Source organism: Mauremys mutica, chromosome 9 (assembly GCF_020497125.1).
Source record: "Mauremys mutica isolate MM-2020 ecotype Southern chromosome 9, ASM2049712v1, whole genome shotgun sequence".
Lineage (NCBI taxonomy): Eukaryota > Metazoa > Chordata > Testudines > Geoemydidae > Mauremys > Mauremys mutica.
Genome location: NC_059080.1, coordinates 89074711 through 89097057, shown reverse-complemented (window position 1 = coordinate 89097057; position 22347 = coordinate 89074711). Strand labels below are relative to the sequence as shown.

Here is a 22347-nt window from a genome sequence, read left to right as displayed (position 1 = left end):
TTTGGGGCTGTGTCTTACTACGTATATGTACCATGCCTAGCACAATGGGACTCCAGTTTAGGTTGGGTCCTCTAGGTATGATTATACTACAAATAATACTTGCATACATACATCTCTGTGACTGTCTGCAGTTGAGTATTTTGTATAATATTAATCATTGCAGCAATTTTCCTTCCATTATGTGATTTTTTTTCCAGCTCCATTTGCCTTGTATAAAACATTTGTGCAGAAATATTGCCCAATATTTCACAACTACTTTCAGTGTGTAGTACCAGATACCAACTAAATATGTGGATTATAGTTCATTTGACAGATAACAGATGTTGATGATGCAGGAAAAGGGTTCACAGTGAGGTACCCTAGTCAAGTACAGGTAGTAGAGTAGTTTAGACCCAGGAGATAAAAAACTAAAAGCTTCCATAAGAATTAAAAGCTGACAAAATTCTGGGAGCACTAACATAACTGAATACTCTCTGAAATTAAATAATTTGAAGTATTATTTATATTTTGAAGTAGTATTTTTTTCCCTTTTCTTTGATACCTTAGTTCACTGCGTATGTGGAAAATGCCTCTCGTTGCCTGGTAACCATGCATATATCCATTTCAGGTTGATGTCAAACTGATAAAATTTGGTTGCCTGAAGCTAGGCAAGTGACCTAATCGTTTGGGATACTGTGTTTAGTTCTCATAATGAATCTCAAAACAAATATCACAGTAGCAGAAAGGGTTCAGAGATGGGCAACCAAATTGACTTCAGGCATGGAAATGCTTTTGGAAGGATGAGAGATTGAAAGGTTTGGGATTGTTTAGAGGAGAATAGTAGAGAACACAGAGATGTATAAAATAGTGAACTGTTTAGCAAAGATAAACTGGTCACGTTTGTTTATTCTTTCGCATAATGTGTGAACAAGGAGACATTAGATGGAATTAAAAAGAACACATTTGAAATAGGTAAATGAAAATACTTCAAAATTGCTATGAGATATTATTGAGGCTAAGGGCTTTATAGGATTCACAAAAGGATTGGATATTACAGGTAGGGATGTAATGTTGCCTGTGATTAAGGTTGCATAAAACTTCCCATTGCAAGACCCTGGTTTCAGTTGCTTATAACTTTTGCGAAACTTTAACCATTTGAGCTGAAATGTTCCATGGTGTGTGTCTGTCTGTCTGTCTCTGTCTCTGTCTCTTTCTTGCTCTCATTGAAATTTCAGTCCAAACAGTAAAAAAAATTATTGAGAAATATTTTCTTTGAGATGCTCTAGAGTACACATGCTTTGGAGCAGGGTCTAGAAAGGAGGTAATCTTTATATCAGGGATGTACCTTTTTGCTGTCCCTGTGAAAATCCACTCAAATTTGGCCAAAGTATAAGCCTTTGGGAAAATAATCCCAGTTTCACTTTCTCACTAGACTTGCTTGAGCTTCTCAACCAAATTCCCCGAAGAGTCTCCTTGCTCCAAGCAGAATTGAAAGGGCAAATCTGGACTGGGGTGTTGCTGTGGGCAGGGCTGGGTACTGACACCACAATTCCTAAGTGTCTCAAATTGGGCACCCAAAATTAATGGAAACTTTTAACTTAATCTCTCTGTGCCTCAGTTCCTCACCTGTAAAATGGGGATACCACCACCCCCTCACTTCATACGGGTGTTGTGAAGATTGATTAGTTATTTGTGAAGCATGCAGATATTATAGTGATGAACACCATAGAAAAGCCCAGGAGGAAATTAATAATTCTGTCTTTAGAGCAGGGTTTGAATAGTGTGCAGTAACTAAGGCATGGGGGGCACACAGTGAATAATGAGAAGAAAAATATTGAAAGGCTGCTTATTAACTGAGTGCCATCTCTCCTGTGCACTGAATGAAACAAGTTCCTGAAGAAAAATAGTATGTGGTCAAGTAATTAGAGTGTATTGTTATGCATATGCACAAGAAGACTGAATTAAGGTCCTCGCTTATAGACAGCCTCCCAACCTGAAGCAAATACTCACCAGCAACCGCACACCATACAACATAAACACTAACCCAGGAACCTATCCTTGCAACAAAGCCCGATGCCAGCTCTGTCCACATATCCATTCAAGTGACACCATCATAGGACCTAATCAAATCAGAAACGCCATCAGGGGCTCGTACACCTGCACATCTACCAACGTGATATATGCCATCATGTGCCAGCAATGCCCCTCTGCCATGTACATTGGCCAAACCGGACAGTCTCTACGCAAAAGAATAAATGGACACAAATCTGACATCAGGAATCATAACATTCAAAAACCAGTGGGAGAACACTTCAACCTCTCTAACCACTCAGTGACAGACTTGAAGGTGGCAATTTTGCAACAAAAAAACTTCAAAAACAGACTCCAAAGAGAAACTGCTGAACTTGAATTAATATGCAAACTAGATACTATTAACTGTGGCCTAAACAAAGACTGGGAATGGTTGGGTCATTACACCAATTGAATCTATTTCCCTATGTTAAGTTCTCCTCACACCTTCTATGGGCCATCTTAATTATCACTTCAAAAAGTTTTTTTTTTCCTCCTGCTAACGATAGCTCATCTCAATTGATTAGACTCTGCCTGTTGGTATGCATACTTCCACCTTTTCATGTTCTCTGTATGTATAAATATCCCCTGTCTGTGTGTTCCATTCTATGCATCCGAAGAAGTGAGCTGCAGCTCACGAAAGCTCATGCTAAAATAAATTTGTTAGTCTTTAAGGTGCCACAAGTACTCCTGTTCTTTTTGCGGATACAGACTAACACGGCTGCTACTCTGAAACCTGAATTAAGGTTGCAGTTCTGCAAATGTGGCATTTGCAGCATTGTGCTCCAGAATCTGTCTTCATTTTTTAAAAATGGTTTCTATCCCTCGTGGTGGCAAAAATAGCGAATAGTTAAAGTCGATGCTTGTCTGGTGCAGAGAAGCTGAAAAAATAGCTATGAGAAATGTGAACTGCCATTGGGTTACAGAGCTGTGACTGTTAATCTCAGTCAGGGTGCTATGGCCTCTATGATTCCATAGCCTTAAAGTCAGATATTTTTCCAAGATGCCACAAAATTTGGCATTTTTGTCATGGAATTGGCCACTTTGCTGCAGCCATGTGCCTGATGTGTTGTTCTGTCTCCCAGCCCTGCCTAGACCTTCCTGTAGCTGCCTCTTGATTTCTAGCTTTCCCTCTGGATTACAGAGTACATTCCTTGCATTGTTGCATGTATCCAGGCAGCCAGGGATAGAGGAGACAGGTTAGTCCAGTTTACAATCAGGGAGCATTTGGCTGGTTGCCTGGAGAATGGCACAGCAACCAACAACTGGAGAGTTGGAGAGGTGAGCTACTGAAGCTGGCTACCAACTCTCCCTTCTCCAGCACGAATTGCAGAGAAAAAGTTTCTGAGCTGGATTGCCTGGATAACATTGTGGGAGCTGAGATCTGTGCTGAGACAGGGCCACCTAGAAAACATAACAGAAAAATCCATTGTCAAAAATAATCATTTTGACAATAATCATTGACTAATTTTATGTTTCATGAGACATAGTTGTATATATTGTGGTTTGGGTTGGGAATAAAGGGTATTTAATTATGACCAAATTTAAGAGTACTTTCAGAAGAATATGGTCTTGTTGTATGACACAGGACCCTGACTAAAGTTAAACAACCTCTCTTAATGTACGCATGTTGGTGATTGCATCTTTACAGTATCAAGAAAATGCAGTAATGTATCTCTTTCAATTGTAAAGAAACAGCAATATTGGAGCAATTTGTCAGACTCCAAATCAAATTAGAGTAAAGTTGTTTTCCAACCATTACAGTTTCTTTTCAAAAGACTGGAAAGAATGGAGGCCTTTGCCATAAAGCTTTTAAAGATCAGCACTTTGAAGATATTTCCTTTGTCATCAGTTTAAAGCTGAATTGAATGGTAGTCGTCTTACTTACCTGAAATTATGGGATTTGTAAAATACCTTGATACTAACTTGTGTAGTTTATTTTATTTTTTTTTACAGATATCTTGGTATCATTTGATGAAATGCATCATATAAAGTCAATAATAATTATTATCTTTGTCTTTAATGTATTAGATTTCTATCTATACTTTTCATATTTGGTTCTTTTATCAGGTTCAGAACTTAACATTGCGCAGTCAGAAGTTGGGCGTATTGTGTAGTTCACAGAATGGCCCACCAAAGAGCAGTAGTCAAGCTCAGTCATTGGCTCTATGTACTAATAAAACTGTGACCGGTACCAAGGCCAGCCAACCTGATTCTCCAGACAGCAACAGAAAAGGAGAGAGCCCAACGTCTGAGTGTCGAAGTACATCTGTCACACGGACATCAAGTATACATCAGTTAATAGCACCAGGTGCGATGAACCTTTAGCTTTAAAAAGGTTGTTAAAGTTCACCCTGTCATGTATAGCCCACAAACAAGTGTCTAATGCCTCAATAAATCATTTGGAAATAAATAATTAATTTCAGTGGTGCTTAAAATATTTGTATCTTAGAATTCTCCTATGCCTTCAGAGAGAAGGGCAGAAGAGAGAGAAAAAGAATTTAAAAAGGAGTGTGTGTGTCTGTGTGTTGTCCAGAGTGGTGGTAGTTGCGATATTTCTGTTGCATTAGCACCCAAAGGCCCAGTCATGATCAGGACACCATTGTGCTCAGCAGTGCATAAACTTCATAGGTAGACCTCTCCCTGCCTCATAGAGTTTATAATCTAGTTTACAAGAAGTCAAGAAAATGAGTGTGGCAAACAAAAGGAAAAAAAGTGGGGAGCTAGAGGATAAGGTTAACCAAGCTAAGACTATGCACTTAGGTTGGCTATTGCATAATTTAATAATTCCTGCTGGTTCAAAGAGTAGAAATTTTGCCATAGTAAGTGGGCTGAGTAGGGCTGGTGAGCCACATCGGCTTAATTTCAGGCTTCGAGAGAGAGAGAGGCTGCAAGGCAGACAGCTCTTGAATTTTTGACCCCCCCCATTGTTGTCAATCAGGAAAGTAATCCATCCCCTACTTAAAAAAAAATTAGCTTTCAAATGATTATTTTTCAAATGAAAGAGAAAACAGGTAGGGCTGGGAAGAGGGATGGAGAAAAGGAAAGGTGTGCCCCAGAGGAACATCTCAAGCACTTCAGTTTCCCATTGTAGGCAGTTATGACAAGGAGTCACTGGCTCCTTTGGGAGGAAGGGGAGTACGTCTCTGAAAATGAGAACACTTTTTAGGTTCCTAATTATTTATTAGTTGCGTAACTTTAGGCACTTAGTTTTTACAGGCTTAGTCTAAATGTTCTAATTTAAAACTTTTTGAGCCCATTATTTTTAAAAAACTATTTTTAAATAGCACTGACTGACATAAAATTAGCAATTTTAATCCAACCTTATTGACTCTAAAGTACTTACCTCTTTTATATTACAACTATTTTAAAGCAGGCAAATGCTGTTCTTTTCAAAGTTGAGAGTAGTATTTTTTAACTAAAAGAAGTCTTATTAACAATAGTCTTAGAACTGGTGGCAGAAAGATAGATGTCTTTCTCTAGAAATATTTGTGTAGCTAAAACAAGCATGTTTTATTTAATTGTTCAGTGCTATATTTCACTTTGGAATTTACCAAAATAAATGCATTCCATTTGTGTGTTACATTTAGGACACTGTATATGGTTGAAGAGGGTATTTTCTAAGGCATTTCTAAGTTGTGCTCGTCTGAAAGGCTTGGTCAAGTTCTGTGCAGACTTTAGTCATCTGATGTGAAAATTTTCCTCATTTAAACATTTATTGTAATGTTCTTTGAACTTATGTAAACAAATACTAATTGTCATTTTTTCCCCCCTCACAGCTTCATATTCTGCAATTCAACCTCATTCTCTAATAAAACATCAGCAGATACCTCTTCATTCACCTCCTCCAAAGATTTCCCATCATCAGCTGATATTACAACAGCAGCAAGTTCAGCCTATCACACTTCAGACTCCTCCTAATCAGGAACCACCTCCATCACAACACTATGTTCCACTCCAAAGCCATGGTCTTCCTCCAGTTCCTAATAGTGTCCAGTCACAACATTGCTCACCTGTTCACATCCATCCTCCTCCTTTAACAATATCTCCTACTCCATCCCCATCAGCTCAGCAGTCAGTAGTGGTGTCTCCTACGCCTGCTCACTCACCTAGTCAGTCGCCCACCATAATAATTCATCCACAAGCACTTATTCAGTCACAACCACATCCTCTTATGCCATCAGCTCTACAGTCGGAGCAGAACCCACAGCAGCCCACTACTAGTCAAGTACGACCGGTAGCACAACAGCTTAATCTTCCATCCCATCTTACAGTTCCACCTTCCCCAGTAGTACACATTGGGCCAGTAGATCAGCCAAACTTGATGTCCCCGGGCCAGCAGACAGTGTCTCCAACACCACATCAGCAATATCCGACCTTACAGTCCGTGCCAATCCCAGTTGCAACCCCTCCACAGCTGTCAACATCTCCAACCCAGATTCAACAACTGCCCTTGCAGTCTGTGCAATCTTTACAAATGCAGCCTGAAATTCTATCCCAGGGCCAGGTTTTGGTGCAAAATACTTTGGTTTCTGAGGAGGAGCTTCCTGCTGCAGAAGCTTTGGTCCAACTGCCATTTCAGACTCTTCCGCCACCACAGACTGTTGCAGTAAACCTTCAAGTACAACCATCAGTACCTGTTGAAACCCCTGTGGTAAGCTCTCAGAAATTTTCTTTTTGGTTTTGATATTTAACTAAAAGTGAAAAACGCTTTCTCCACTAACATTCTATTATGGCCATAGATGACAGAAATCTCGTGTGTGTATAAGGAAAGAAGAATCTGTTCTCAAAAACATTTACAGGTTTGGTAAAACTGGCATTGCTGCATGGCATCTAAACAAAGCGATGTGTTGAAAAACTGGCTCCCAGTCTGACATTCATTTTATTGCTGGATAAGCAAATAATATTACTATCTTTGCAGAACTGACTTTTCCATTTTGAAACTGTATCCTTTGAAGAAAATGTTTTGGGGCGTATTCTCCATCCTACCCCAAATTCCACTTGAGTGCATTTGAAGGAGGTGGAGGGACACAGAACTGCACAGGAGCAGCTGTAACTTACACCACTGACATAAGGTCCCGCAGGGAATCAGTAGCTCCACCATACCCATGGAATGTCATTAACATAATCGCTTCTTCCCCTTATGCTAGGGTGAGGAACAGTTGATGCAAGAGCTGCCTCCACCAGCTTTATGCCAGTGTCAAGTTCCCCCCAGACTATGAAATTTTGGCCCTCTATATTAAATACAGTGCAATTTTAAATATTCAAATACATTTGTCTAATCAAGGCTTTGGGAATTTTCAGGGAACATAAAAAGAAGTTATGGGTAACTGAATTTTGGATAGTTCAGTTGGTACTGTAACTGAAAAGCCTCTCCACCAAGAGAGATTTAGGGAATGTTTATGCCCCCTTTGTGTTCACAGCCACTGCACTAACCAAGTAGTTCTTTGCTAGTCTTAGCTCTTATTATTTTAATAGTTGTTGTTTTCAGTTGTGGCTCACTCGTTTTGACCTGGATTCAGAAAAGCACTTAAGAATGTGCTTTTAACAGTAAGCATGAGTAGTCCCATTGAAGACAGTGGAATTACTCACATGTTTAAAGATAAGACCATGCTTAAGTGTTTTGCTGGATTAGAGCCTTTGTCATCTGGTTTTCCTGATGTGCACCCAGTGATGAGCTGCCAAATTTTTAACAACGGGTTCCCTCCTCCCTCCAAAATTTTAACAACGGGTTCCCTCCTTCCCCCCCCCTCCGGGGGGCGGGGGGTCGTGCCCCATCCAACCCCTCATGTTCCTTGACACACACACTCCGAGACCCCTGACCCATCCCCCCCTTCCCTGTCCCCTGACTGCCCCTTGCCGCCCCACCCAACCCCTCCTCTCATTCTCAATGGCCCCCCAGAACCCCTACCCCATACAACTACCCCTTCTCTCTGTCCCTGAGTGCCCCCACCACCTCATCCAACCCTGCTCTTTCCTGACTGCTCCCCCGGACCCTTGCCCCCATTCAATCCCCCTGTTCCCTGCCCTCTGACCCCCCCACCCCCAAACTCCTCTACCCTCTCTCCAACACCCCCTCCCTGCCCCCTTACCGTGCTGCCTGGACGTGGCTGGGCCAGGACAGGAGTCGCGCGGCCGGAGCCGGAGGATGCGGCGGGAGCCCAGCGGCCAGAGCCAGGTGGCTGGCCGGGTGGAGCCAGGGAGGGCTGCGGCCAGAGCTGGAGCCGGGCAGCCGGCTTATTTAATCATCAGAATCCAGTCATGGATAGATGGGAGTGAGGGGTGTCTGTAGTGTGGAAAAACTGAAGTATATTATTAATAGGTGATAGTATATTTTTAAAAATCAGTTGGCAATTTGTTTGTCAAGATTACATTCATGTATCTGTTTTAGGGTGTTATAGTAGAATGGAAATCTTTCTTAAAGCAATGATCTGTTCAATGCAGATTTACCAAGTGGAGAACGTGTGTGAGGAAGAGATGCCAGAGGAGTCTGAATGCGTCCGTATGGTTAGAACACCTACCCCACCAACCTTGTCTCCACCGATCATAACCTTAGGAAATGGCGAGGAGCTTGCTTCAGAGGCGCCTTTGTCAGGTGAGCACAAGTGCAGAGACTGTTGGAATTAGGTCAGCTTTTCTGCCTGAATCTCTTTCTGATCAGGTACTTTTCCTAGCTTGAAATATTTAAAGCAAAAGCATGTGACTTTCACCTGTTTTTAAGGTTTAATGGGATAGTTCTCCAATTAATGAAGCTTCGTGAAATATACTAGAAAGCAGGATGGTAGAATGATGTATTCAGTTATAAAGAAATATATGAAAACAATATTTATTTTTAAGAAAGCTATTTATATAGTGAGAATGTTTGTTTTTTGATTAAATTTAATTGATTTTTATATTAAAAACAAACAAAGATAAATGACTTACAGCTTGTATATCATTTGACCTCTTAGACACAAGGTCTTTGTGGCAGCGACTCTGCTTCCACATGCGCTTGTATAGCACCTAGCAAATGGAACACCTATCTTGATTGGGGCCCATAGGCACTACCACAATTAATTAATTAATAACAGTAGCAATCTTCATTGGTTTGTGAACTGCCCCCAACACACTGCAGCCCTGATCATACAAGCTGATCTTCTTGCAGGATCAAGGACTCTAGCTGGAAAATGCTATAAGGATATCAGCTGCATTGTAATTATTACAATTCACTTTGTTTTTTGGTAGGTCATGAGAATGGTGTATTGTGAGACAAAAGCAACCAATAAATAATTTTATTTAGTTTAATTATAGAGAATACACTTTGTCTGTTGCACTAGCGTCTGATCCTGCAGGTAGATGGATACTCCTATGAGGTGCTGAGTACCCTCAATTCCTTTCTAAATCAGAGAGAGTTCAGAGCATTTTGAACATCGCAGGAAGTGCTCGGCACATTGTAGGATCAGGTCCTGGAATAGAACAGGGAGAAGAAGGCATAAGAAAGTCTCTTCCCTCAGGCAGCAGGACAGGATTTATTTATTGCATCCACATGCCAGGAGAGAATGCTGACTGATATCAGGATCAGTAACTGTATTTACTCAGTCCAAAGCAAATACTAGCCAACATCAGGTACAAGTATAGTTTACTCCTGCCTGGACGAGCCAGCATAGTATGCCCTCCTGGAAAGCGAGGAGGGATCCTGCCTGGACTGAAGAAGTCATTTTGTACAGGCTGCCCTATTGTTGTTTTGCTCCCACTCCAACTAGAGCAGCCTTTGTGTGTATTGTATAACTGTTATGAATAATTGTCATGAAACAGCCCAGACATGCCTGAGTCTGTTGGAGGAATCCAAATAGTCTCAGGTACGTGTTTTTCCTCACGTTTTAGTAAACACAAGAGTTAATTACATAAGCAAACCTGCAGTGCCACTCATTCAGAAGGTTCCAACCCTTCAGCTATTTCTTTGTGTTCTTCCTCAGAGCCACAGGTCTGTTTCTCGCATAAAGCCACTATAGAACCTCAAAAAGTATCAAGCCAGGTGTCAGTATTCTACAGTACAGAATGCCTAACTTAATTCCTGTTACTTTCAACCCCTATCTTATCCCAGGCCTTCATTTGTTTGATGAGAAAGTTCAGAGCAAACACTTTTATTCTAAACACAGAGTAAATTATAAATCCAAATATATATCACACATTTACAAATCTGTTTAACTGCAAGTTATTCTACTATTTTAATTAAGCCCTCTTAAGAGATTTGTATCAATCCAATCAGCTTCTTGGGCTGGAAAGATGAGACGAAGTATCTGGCAAGGGGACCATTACACCTCTGAATTTATCAGGGAGTTAGCGAGTGAGGGTGACAACAAGTAAAGAGGGATTAGGGCATGGAAGGACGAAGGAAACAGCAATACACTTGTGGTTTTTTAGTTTAAGGCATATGCACACCTTGTTGGTTTTGAGTTACTTTTGCGGGGGGGTTTTGTATAAAATAAGAGACGAAGTGAATATTATTGATGCACTGTAACAAATAATTAACCCACTGAGATGAAGATTAGAATAATAATAGTGAATTTATTTATATGCCATAAGCATGCATGACATCTTACATGGCCACTAGGAGACACAGACCAAAATTTTCAAATCCGGGTGCCTGCAGTTGGGCTCCTGTATCCATATTTAGGCACCTAAATAGAAGTGGCCTGACTTTCTAATGTGTTTATGAATTTGCAGCTCAGTGGGAACTGGAAATCAGGCCATTTCTATTGAAATGCTTAAATATGGTTTTAGGAGCCCAGCTTTAGACTCCCAAGTTTTAAATGTTGGTCTCTGTTCCTGCCTTGTGAATTTACAATCTAGATGGATGGCTAAGAGCTATATGATACAAATATTTGAAAGATGTTTGTTGTGGACAAAGGTGAGTATAGCTGGGAGATACTGAACAAAGGGAAATTCAGGTTGAATGTCAGGAAAAATGTCCTAATGGTGCAGGCTATTAGGATAACTTTACTTTCCTTGGAAGACTGTTCCACGGAAAGTAAAGTTGTCCTATCATTGGTATAATTTAAAGTTTATAATATAAACTATAGGAGAAAAAAATCTTCATTGACAAGATCATGAATGCATTAATGTAGGTGTTTTCCATCTCTGCTTTCTATTACTCTGTGAAAATATCTGGACACAGTGATTAAAAGTATAATATATTTTAAATTATTTTTTTCCAGAACAAGTGGGACTTCCTGCAATGGCATCATCAGTCAGTGCCTCAGTAATTAAATCTCCATCAGACCCTTCACATGCCTCTATTCCACCACCTCCTCTTTTGCTTCCAGCAGCTGCCACAAGGAGTAGCCTCACATCAATGCCTAATAGCATTCCTAACCTAGAAAACAAACCTCCACAGGCTATCGTTAAACCACAGATCCTGACTCATGTTATTGAGGGCTTTGTGATTCAGGAGGGTTTAGAGCCATTTCCTGTAAGTGTAAAAGTTAAAAGCTATTAACATATGTTTTAAAAGACAAACAAATCTGGTTCAGTTATTTGTGGCTATTATATAGTTAAGTTCCTTATATTCTGAATACCTTTTCAGAATTTTGGGATTGACCTTCTTTTCCTTCTGTTTATAGCCAATTTATTACAGCACTTTTACAGCATATTTTATATATGCATATGTTATATGCATATTTACATGTATTACAGCATATGTGAATCAGGTTTATCTTAAGTGTATAGTTCAAATTCATGCTACTTTTTCATCCAGCTGTATAATTGAATGGCAGGTTACTAGTTTTTAAAGAACCATAGCAGAAAATTTTTCTGAGGAAAAAAAAAAAAAAAAAAAAAAGAAGAGGGCTATTAAAAAGTATATATGTTTTTTGTGAGGAGAAGTAGATAGTGAGATGAAATTATTTTAGTATTATTGTTTATAATATTTAGCTTTACTTTTATCCATCTTATAGAAAAATTACTGCGTGTAGATATCTGAGATGGTGCTCTGCCTATACTATGACTTTGGTGTTAAGAATTGTTGGACAAACTTTGATCCCATTGAAGTCACTGACAAAACACTGACAGGAGTTAGCCCTGTAAGAGCAGATTGTTGCTAAGCACTGGAAACTTTTAAAGCCAGAAATGTCCAGTTTCAGACTACTGGGTCTGTAGTTTTGAAAAGTGTGATGTCTTCTGCATTGCTAATCACCTTACTGGATAACTCTCATGCTCTCATTCACCTTTCTCATCTCCCTTTGTTTACTATAGTTAAGTCTAGTTTTGATTGTAAGATCTGTAGGGCAGGAACCTGTCCTTTTATTTGTCTATAAAATGATGTGTGCATGTGTAGCACTATGTATCATAACGATGAACAGGCTAAAGAATGCAAACACTGTTGTTGTGGCTCAGCTAAATACCATGTGCCATTTTCTTCTAATTGTTGTTTCATAGTACTCTGCTTTTATTATAACAGGTAAGTCGTTCATCTCTTCTGGTTGAGCAGCCTGCGAAAAAAAGGCTCCTAATGGAGGGTCAGGTCATGAGTGTCATGTGTGTTGAGTCAGAGCTGCAGAACAATACAAAACATGCAGAGAACTCCTCAGACACAGAGATAGAGGACATAATTACAGAAGGTTTGTAGATTTAATTTAATACACATTATTCCAGTCATGCTATGGCATAGACTGTGCAGTCTGTACATCAGGACTGTTTCTCTATCTTAGATCCTTTTGACACTCTATCTAGTGATGATGTTTGAAACTATTTTCAAACAGTTATAGCCAAACACAGATTGTAATGGTGTTCAGTATGGATGCACGCTGTTTTAAGAAACTATGTCATTGACTTACCTAAGTAAAATAGCATAGCTTGGGCTAGCACCATTCTCAAAAAAGAAACCATGCTGACAATAATTCCTTTCCTTTCCTTTTTCCATTGCAAAACAGTTACAGACAATTTTGTTAGAACCCTGGTAATCAAACATTTTTTTTAACTTGGATTATTTTACTACCATGGTTCATAGATTCAAAGGCCAGACGGGATCACTGTGGTCATCTAGTCTGACCTTCATAACACAAGCCATAAAACTTCCACAAAATAATCCCTATTTGAATGAGAGCATATCTTGTAGAAAAACATTCTCCATCACTGGCAAATTTTAAATCAAGACTGAATCTACTACAGCCCTGGTTAAATTACTCTGATGATTAATAACCCTCACTGTTAAAAATTGCTGCCTTATTTCCAGTCTGAATTTATATAGCTTCAACTTCCCGCCACTGGATCCTGTTACACCTATGTCTGCTACACTGAGGATCCCATTATCAAATATTTGTTGCCCATGGTAGATATTTGTAGCCTGTGATTAAGTCAGCCTTGAGCCTCCTCTTTGTTAGATTCCAGGTGTTCAGTCTGTTTAGTTTATCACTGAGGCATATTTTCCAATCCTTTAACCAATCTTGTCGCTCTTCTCTGAACCCTCTCCAATTCATCAACATTCTGTGTTCATGCCCTAGTATGGAAAGCATCATAAATGATATAGAGAGAAGAGATTTAGACCTCCTAGTCCAGGTCCCAGTCAATGGTGTATTATTCTCTGCCTTGCATTTTCTAATATATTTTCAGTCTAATTTTAAAGTTCCAAATTCCACCATCTCCTCTGGGGGGGTGGGGGTGTCTCTTCCACAGTCTAATACAGTTGACACTGTCAGGAAGTTGTTTTTGGTACTAAGCCTATGATTTTCTTTATTTTCCAGCTCAGCTTCTAGTTTATACCTCCTTGTACCATAATTCCTTTCTGTCCTTCAAATATCCATATATTGTTACCTTGTCCTCTCCCCTGCCCCAAATGAGTTGTTTGTTAGCCAAGCTGTACCATATGTGCATCTTTTTCTAATCTTTCCTCATAAGTACATCAGAGACCTCTCTAGCAATTAGAATTGTTTTTATTATCATGGTTTGCCACTGCTTAAGAGAGGAGAATTGCAGGTGTTTGGGGAGGGAAAAAGCATAGTGTTTCTAACAGTTCTGAAGCTAAGAGGAATATTTGTTGATGGTGACATAATAGAAAATTTAATCACTATTGGATTTTTATTTAAACCTGAGATTCAGGTCACAGCTCAAATGGTATTTGGGGCCAGATGCCTTGAGGTTCCAACTGCATGTAAATTCTCATCTTAGTAGTTCATTTCAGTAACGCATTGGAACAGACCCACATCGATAACTTATTTATCTTGGAAACACTTTATTGAAATGAGATATAGTAGTTTGCAGTCCTATTGTAAGTCAAAACACGTGAGATGGTAGCTAAAAATTAAATACAAAATTAATTTTAAGCTTCCAGTCCAAGGTTTTCTGACTTGTTTTAGTTTGAGAGATCACAATTGCTGATACGGCTCATAAGTCCTCCAAAACCTTTTTGCATTTTTCAAGGACAGCCTTAACTTAGTAATTTCCTGATGTTTGAGGACTTCACTTTGAAACCTTAACATTCTTTCAATGCTGTTTTTTAAATTACATTTCCTATATATTTTAAAAATAAAAATTAAAAAACACAGACATTTCACCATGTTCAGCTATTTGGTAGTCATCAGTGGAACATTCTGTACTCTATAAGGTGTACAACCAATGAGATTTGAGCCTCTGGCCTTTCCGTGTCATATGTAGGCAAGATTCTTCAGATCCCTGTCTTTTTCCCTGAGAAAGTGACATAACTCCTTGTCTTGCATGTCCCTTAACAGTTGAGGGATATGGAGTATGGTGAAAGAAAAGATAAGTGACAGAATATTTTACAAAAGCTTTTAGAAAGATCTATCACTGTTTAGTTGTCTTCATAATTGTGAATGGTGCCAATATCTCTGTGAGAGCTGCCATTTTACTGACTCAGAGGGGTAGCCGTGTTAGTCTGGATCTGTAAAAGCAGCAAAGAATCCTGTGGCACCTTATAGACTAACAGATGTTTTGCAGCATGAGCTTTCGTGGGTGAATACCCACTTGCATCCGAAGAAGTGGGTATTCACCCACGAAAGCTCATGCTGCAAAACGTCTGTTAGTCTATAAGGTGCCACAGGATTCTTTGCTGATTTTACTGACTGGCCATCAGAAGAGAGGCAGGAGGCTTTCAAAGTTGTTATATGTGGTAAGTTCTGTTACTTGTGACTTTTTTTGTTAATTTAACAATACTGTATACAATACCCTTCTAGACAAATAAATGACAAAACTTACCTTGTAACAGCTTTGTAAATCTCCTACCTCATGTTTGTGTGTGGAGAGCTCTACTTCTTGATTTATATTAAGCTGTTAGATCAGGGGTAGGCAACCTATGGCACGTGTGCCGAAGGCGGCATGCGAGCTGATTTTCAGTGGCACTCACACTGCCCGGGGCCTGGCCACTGGTCCGGAGGCTCTGCATTTTAATTTAATTTTAAATGAAGCTTCTTAAACATTTTAAAAACCTTATTTACTTTACATACAACAATAGTTTAGTTATATATTATAGACTTACAGAAAGATTCCTTCTAAAAACGTTAAAATGTATTACTGGCATGCGAGACCTTAAATTAGAGTGAATAAATGAAGACTCGGCACACCACTTCTGAAAGGTTGACGACCCCTGTGTTAGACTATCAAGATGGCAATTACCTGACTCATTAGTAATTAGTAATTTTTTACTTCATGTGAGATATTTTTAAAATATTAAGGGCTTTTACTCTCTTTTGATGTACGCTTTAGAGTGTTTGCAGTTTCAGTGGAGTAATTAGCAAGTCATCTTAAATTTGGTAGTTACACTGAATACTGTCTGTTTCATTTTTCACAGAACTCTCTAGGGTTCTTTGTGTACTAACAATAAGTAAGACTAAGATTTTGTCACAGATATTTTTAGTAAAAGATCACGGGCAAAAGAGAAAAATTAATGGAAGCCGTGACCTGTCCGTGATTTTACTAAAAATATCCTGGACAAAATGGAGATCTGTGGGTCCCATGCTGCTTGAAGCAGGGCAGCTCGCAGGGGCTAGGAGCCTCCTGCAGCAGCTGGGGGCTGTGGGATATCCCTGCCACCTGCAGCTCCCAGGGTCCCCCGCTGCCTGTGGCGACCAGGAGCTGCGGGATACCGTTGAGATGAATGGGGCAGATCGCACCTCTAAAAGCTGTTTCCAGTGCTGCAAAAGCAGGCAGATGTCACCACATCATTAGGTGTGTCTGCATTACAAGGGCTACAGCAGCACAGTTGCAGCAGCATTATAGTGTAGACACTTGGTACAGCAATGGAAGGGATTTTTTCATCACTTAAGTAAACCCACCCCCTTAAGAGGCAGTAGCTAGGTCAACCTAGCAGTGTCTAAAGCATGACAGGTCCTCATCTTTGGAATTTGCTTCCCTCCTGGTTCCAGCAGAACCTGGATTTGTTAACTTTCCAGGCACGATTTAAAGTCTGATTTCTTTTATAATATTTTGGGGAGTTAAAGGATAATGAAGGATAATTTCTATGCATTAAGTTTTCTTGTGTGTCAGTAAATGGGAAAATTTGCTGTTGAAATTAATCAAAGTAAAGGACTGAAAAATGTTTAAATTTTCAACAGCTCTGACCACTCCTTTTGTAACTAGGACCATGCATTCACATATAATTAAATCACTGAGTGTGGTGATCAATGTGCATTAATAACTATGGTGATAAAATATGTGAAGTAATAATATTATTAAAACAGCAAATGAAGTATATTTTATATAAGATGGGAACACTGCTTAATTCAGGAGAGAACAGGATTCCCCGAACCACTTGTCAGAGCACAAAGACAATCAAATGAGCCTGACAAAGATTTGATCACACACGTCACTACATTATGCAATCTGAAAAGAAAAAATAAACTAAACATAGGGAATACATCTTACAGTAGCCTAATATTTTTAGGAATCCTGGCTTGGGCATGGCCTGTGTGGCTTAAAAAGGAAAATACCTTAATAATATTAATTCCCTTCCTGTAGGCTTATTCTCTTCTTAAATTGCTATCTGTTCCATAGATTAGATTCAGTGCTTCAGTGGCTTCCTCAATCCTGCTCCTGATGATAAGAGTTATTCTCATCCATTCAGGGAAGAGAAATAGTACTTTGTAATGATGTGACATATTACAGCTAAGTGACAGAGCTTGAATTTTGAATATGGATTGTCAAATGCTCACAGTGAACTGTTTATGATCGGTTCATAGAAGGGGAAAGAAGCTTGATTAAATTTGAGGACATTATCTGCTCATGACATGAAACAAAACAAGAGAGGCTAAATTCATTAGATAAATTAAGTAACACTTCACTCTGGTCAAACAATAATTTGTATAATCTACTGGTTTGGCATCAATTGTCTGTTTACCTTTCTAAAGGCATTCAGTTAAATGTGTTGATATTGATATTTGAATTTTACTTTGTGCCTCCTTAAGAGATAAGAAACTAAATGGCATCATATTTAAATTGTTCAAACTGACTTCTTATGTGTGTCACTCCTTTCTTTAGAGGGACTAGATGAAATGGAAAATGATCTCCTGAAGTGTGAGTTTTGTGGAAAAATGGGATATGCTAATAAGTTCCTACGGTCAAAGCGATTCTGCTCCATGTCCTGTGCCAAAAGGTATTCTACATTATTATTATTATTATTATTATTATTATTAATGTATTTATTTATTAATCAGGGTATAACACTAAAATTGTATATGGCCCTGAAAAATAGTTAAACCATCCATGCTAAATAACAAACAGGGTCTTTACCCCAAAGATTTTACAATCTACGGTGATGAGGGGATACAGTGTATATATTAAAAAGCAATTCAGAAAATAGAATGATGTGTTCTGGCATAGCTGAAATGCTGCACAGAATAGGTAGGGCTTTAGTTGTTTATTAGACTGAGTGGGAATAGTCTTTACTTACATACATAAAAGAGAAATAAAAAATATAATTAGCAAGTATAGTTTAGTTGGTGTTTTCCAAAGCTGCTCTGATGCTCCAAATAAACCAAGCTGCACAGCAGTTAGTTATTTACTTAAAGAACAAAGTAACAGGTGGTTTCAGGTCCTTCTCTGGTCTGATTATATTTGACTTTGTTTTAAAAAAAAAATCAAACTTTCATTTGTGAGCTCTTCAAAATTTAATATTGAAGTCTACAGTTACACTGTTACACTTAATTAGCTAGAGGTATTAATCTTTTAGTGATCTTTTGCTGTAGAAGTTTTTATCTTGTGTTTTTTGCTGGTTTGAGTGTTTAAAACCAGTTTTAATTTAAAATGAAAAAGTAAGCTAAATTCATTTTACTGCAGGTTTTCATAGAACTGCTTTCATTAATTCCAGAGCATAGAGAGGAAAGCATGATTTATCCACTGACCGTTCTAAAACCGAAAAGTATGTGTAATTTTTCTCCAATTTGATCTTCTTTTGAAATGGTTGAAGACTGAATGAGATCATCATGAGTCAAAAAAGTCAGACAGTTTCTGTCACAAATTAGTTGAGTAAACAGATAGAATCTATTAAACTCAAGGCTAGACATAGGTACTATAGATCCAAGGAGAGATGAGATTTGGTGACTCTGCTTTTCCTAGAACTTAAACTCTTTTTGATTTCTGGTGGATTCAGGATTCCAGGCACGGAGGCATCTAAATAGGGTTGCCAGGTGTCCAGTTTTCAACCAGAACACCCGGTCAAAAAGGGACCCTGACGGCTCCGGTCAGCACCTCCGACCGGGTGGTTAAAAGTCCAGTCAGCGGTGCTGCGGGGCTAAGACAGGCTAGTCCCTTCCTGTGCTGGCATAGCCAGCAGGTCTGGCTCCGAGGCACGGGGGGAGGGCCACAGGGAGAACTTGGTTTATTAACTAAATTAAATGAATTCACAAATGTGATGTGGCAGGAAAAATGTCCCATGCACTTTTTGGGCAGTGTACACAGAGGAACAAAGCAGTAATGGACACTCTGAGCATCACATTACCAAAATGATATAGTATTGATAAATTTCAGAGAAATGAAAGAAGAGCAACAAAAATTATTAAGGAGCTTGGCCAGAATGATTTATGGTGGAATATTAAAAGAGCTAGACATGTATAGCTTGGCTAACTAACCCGTGATTATGAAGAGAATATAACTGTTACAGATATTTGAAGGCCAAAGAAGGAGAAAAATTATTTGATGTTCTTCAAGGGGGCATAGTTAGGGACCATGAGATTAAAGTAAAAAAGAAATCTTGAATGTCAAGGGAAATAGCCTGATGGTGTGGTTTGTTAGTCTGCGGAATAGTCTCCCAAGGTGGTCTGAATGAAGCCCCAGTACTTGAGCTATTTCAAAATATATAGAATAAAGCACTGGAATATGTACTGTAAGGAATAGTCCTGCACTGGGTGGGAGATAGATTTTCCCATGTCTAATTTCAATCATTCTGTTTAGATTCTGATAAAAGATTCATATGAACATTCACAAAAAGCTTCTGAGGTGAGCCCCCTACTAAGCTTTTGCCAGTGAGGAAAAACAAAATTTCATAGCAGAAAGGTCTCCTTTTGAAATTACTTGTGCAGATACCCATTGTTAGGAGTGCCTTGCTTTGTCTTACAAGCCATTGAATCATTTCAGTAGAAACAAAACTAAGGGCCACGCGTACCCCAGACTTTCTTGAAATACAGCAGTATGGGTAAAAGGCCCGGCTTCCTAATCGTCCCTCTGTTCTTTTTTCTGTCATCAAGGGTTGCCATGTGACCTCTACCTCTCTCTTTTGTCAATTTAGGTTCTACTGCTACCTCTGGTGTCTGTGTGAGGCGTGTACACACTATAACTCTACAGTCTGTTTGGGGTTTTACATCCCAAGCTAGAGGCAACAGAACTTGTAGGCTCAAAGTCCATTTAGTGGAGGAATATTTGTCAACCTCTTGATTCCGCTGACCTCAGATGATGCCTCATGCTGAGGAGGCTCCAAAGCCTTCTGCTCCTCACCCTAGTGATTCGAGCAGTTGTGGCTGTCTGCCTTTGTTGTTAAGGATCACAGATGTATCCTTATTTGGACAAGTGGCTCATAAGAATTCTGTCAGATCAGGTTTGAGTCACATCAGCAAGATAACATGCTGCTTCTTCAACCCTTTTGGGCTGAGGATATATTTAGAAAAGTCTGGATTAAGTCCAGCTCAAATGCAACAATTCATAGGAGCTTCTTTGGATTCCAGAAGGATCCCTGCTTGTCTGGTTCAAGGCTTATTCTACGAAAGGCAGTTGTACTTTCATAATGCCATTTATGAGACTTCTAATGCATCTGCTTTAGGGGGTTGGCTAAATTCTCTTTACAATCTAGTCATTCAGAGGCTACATAGAATTCCATCTTTGGTCTCAACAGAGGTTGGAAAGTTTATTTTGAAATCCAGAAAGCATTTCACTAGGCACTGTTATACTTCCAAGTGGAAATGTTTAAAGGAGTAGTCAAGTCCTAAAAATGTTGATCCTGCTACTTGTCCAATCACAGTTACTTTGGTTACCCTCTCTTTATGACAAAGATGGTATGATTTCTGTCTAAGGTATATCTGGCAGTCATTTAAGTTTACCAGGCACCTGTGGGTTACTGTACAAGGGAGTGAAAAGAGACTGAAAAACTGTTCCTTAAGGGGCTGTCACACTTGTATTTATTAACTTTTAACTGTAGAAGTCTTCAGGATTTTAATTTGATCCGACCAACTCTTTTGGGTACTCATAAATTGAGCTATTTTTAAAAAGGGGGTGGGGGGAGGAACCACAAACATTTAATCAATTTCTTTGCCATTTTTCATCAAAATTTGAACTATTTTGACCAGCTCTTCTGATAAGTGGCTGCTTTCACCATTATCCTTTGAAGCTTGCATTTTTATTGCCATTACTTTGGCTAGAATGGTCAATAAATCCATGCCCTTGTGGCTGATCCTTCTTTATGGTACCTTACAGGAAATGTCAACCCAAACCATTTATTTTGTTTGTAACCTTTAATTTCCTAGACCTTGTGATTTATGTTGAGAGGCCAGATTCAGAATCCATCGGTTAGATGTTACAAGGATGCTGTCTCTCTCTTTTTAAATTTAGATAGAAATATAAACCTTTCTATAAGTCACCTCATTTGTTCGTGGCATTGGTGAGAAAACCTAGTCTCCGTTGAAGTTTAGAAATCATCAAAATGGATCAAGTTATGTATTCAGATTTGTTGTGTTCCAGTGCCAGAATGACTTAGGGCTTGTCTTCACTGCTGTTAATTTGAGTTATAACTCGAGTATTTCCCATCCATGCGCAAACACAAAACCCCTTAACTCAAGTGTGGTGCTTTTCACTTGAATTGGCTGACTCATCAGGGGTTCATGCTACAGCTCAAGTTAGCACAACAGCTGCTAACATGACCATTCTGGAGCTAGTCTGAGTCCATACTGCACTTCAGTGTCACTAGTCCTCAGTGGCATTCCATAAGTTCCTCCTGTGCCCAGAAAGACTAGACATGTTCTTCCACAATTCTTTGGGAAAGAAGTCACAGAGCAGCTCAGCTTTTTGCAGTGCAAAGAACCATGGGATATGCCTCTACAAGTCTTAGTGCAACACATGAACGAGTGCAATGCTAATATGGACACAACAACTTGAGATTAATTTTGCAGTACGGCTACTCTCACTCATGTTAAACTAATTCAGTAAAAGCAACTTGAGTGTCTAACTCAGTTACCGCCACAGGAAAGACACACCTTAGAGTCCATTTTTTCATTAGAGCCCATTTCACTAGAAGAATGGTAGCTGCTGGTCTTTGGCTAAACTAATGTCATTTGTGAAAATTGGCAAGGCTGCCATGTGAAGTTCAGTTCCTGCTTTTACAAAGAATTGCCTCTATTTGGCGACAAGGTTGGATATTCATGTGAGGGGACCAGTGCTTTTATCTCTGTTCATGTAGTACCATGAAGCCCTTGTCTTGAGGATTCACTGTTTGATCTGTGGAGCTGGTTTCATGAGAGGGGTGAAAAAAGTATGTTTCATAATAGTAACAGAAGTTCTCCAATTATATTACCTCTGCCACTCCATACTGGACCCAGACATTTTCCCCTCCACCTTCGGAATTTGTGTTAGGCTCTTCTGAATTGAGAGAAACAGAAGGACAGTTAGCAGGCAGGACCTTTCAAACCCAAAGATGGTGTCAGTTGGAGCCCCAGTGTAGACAGTGATTGTCTGTACTGGGACTTCTCCCACTTGTGTTAATCTTATAAATTTCCCAGTGTAGACAAGATTTACCTGCCAGAACATCTCTGGGTGGGAAATGCACTGAGCACTGATGATTTTTGCTACTGCTGGCAATGGTTCGATGATCTGTGAAGTAAGTTTGTGGCT

At 39.3% G+C, this 22347-nt stretch overlaps 1 protein-coding gene across 6 annotated transcripts in view; it reads left to right on the top strand.

The window, feature by feature from the left end:
- PHC3 (polyhomeotic homolog 3) overlaps window positions 1-22347 on the top strand; it is a 105741-nt gene that overhangs the window by 76740 nt on the left and 6654 nt on the right. For all 6 annotated transcript variants that reach the window (XM_045030536.1, XM_045030537.1, XM_045030533.1 and 3 more), the window contains exons 7-12: window positions 4120-4360; window positions 5829-6703; window positions 8494-8644; window positions 11247-11500; window positions 12488-12647; window positions 17515-17629. In XM_045030536.1, coding sequence (XP_044886471.1) covers window positions 4120-4360; window positions 5829-6703; window positions 8494-8644; window positions 11247-11500; window positions 12488-12647; window positions 17515-17629 — 1796 coding nt within the window. The remainder of the gene's footprint in view (window positions 1-4119; window positions 4361-5828; window positions 6704-8493; window positions 8645-11246; window positions 11501-12487; window positions 12648-17514; window positions 17630-22347) is intronic.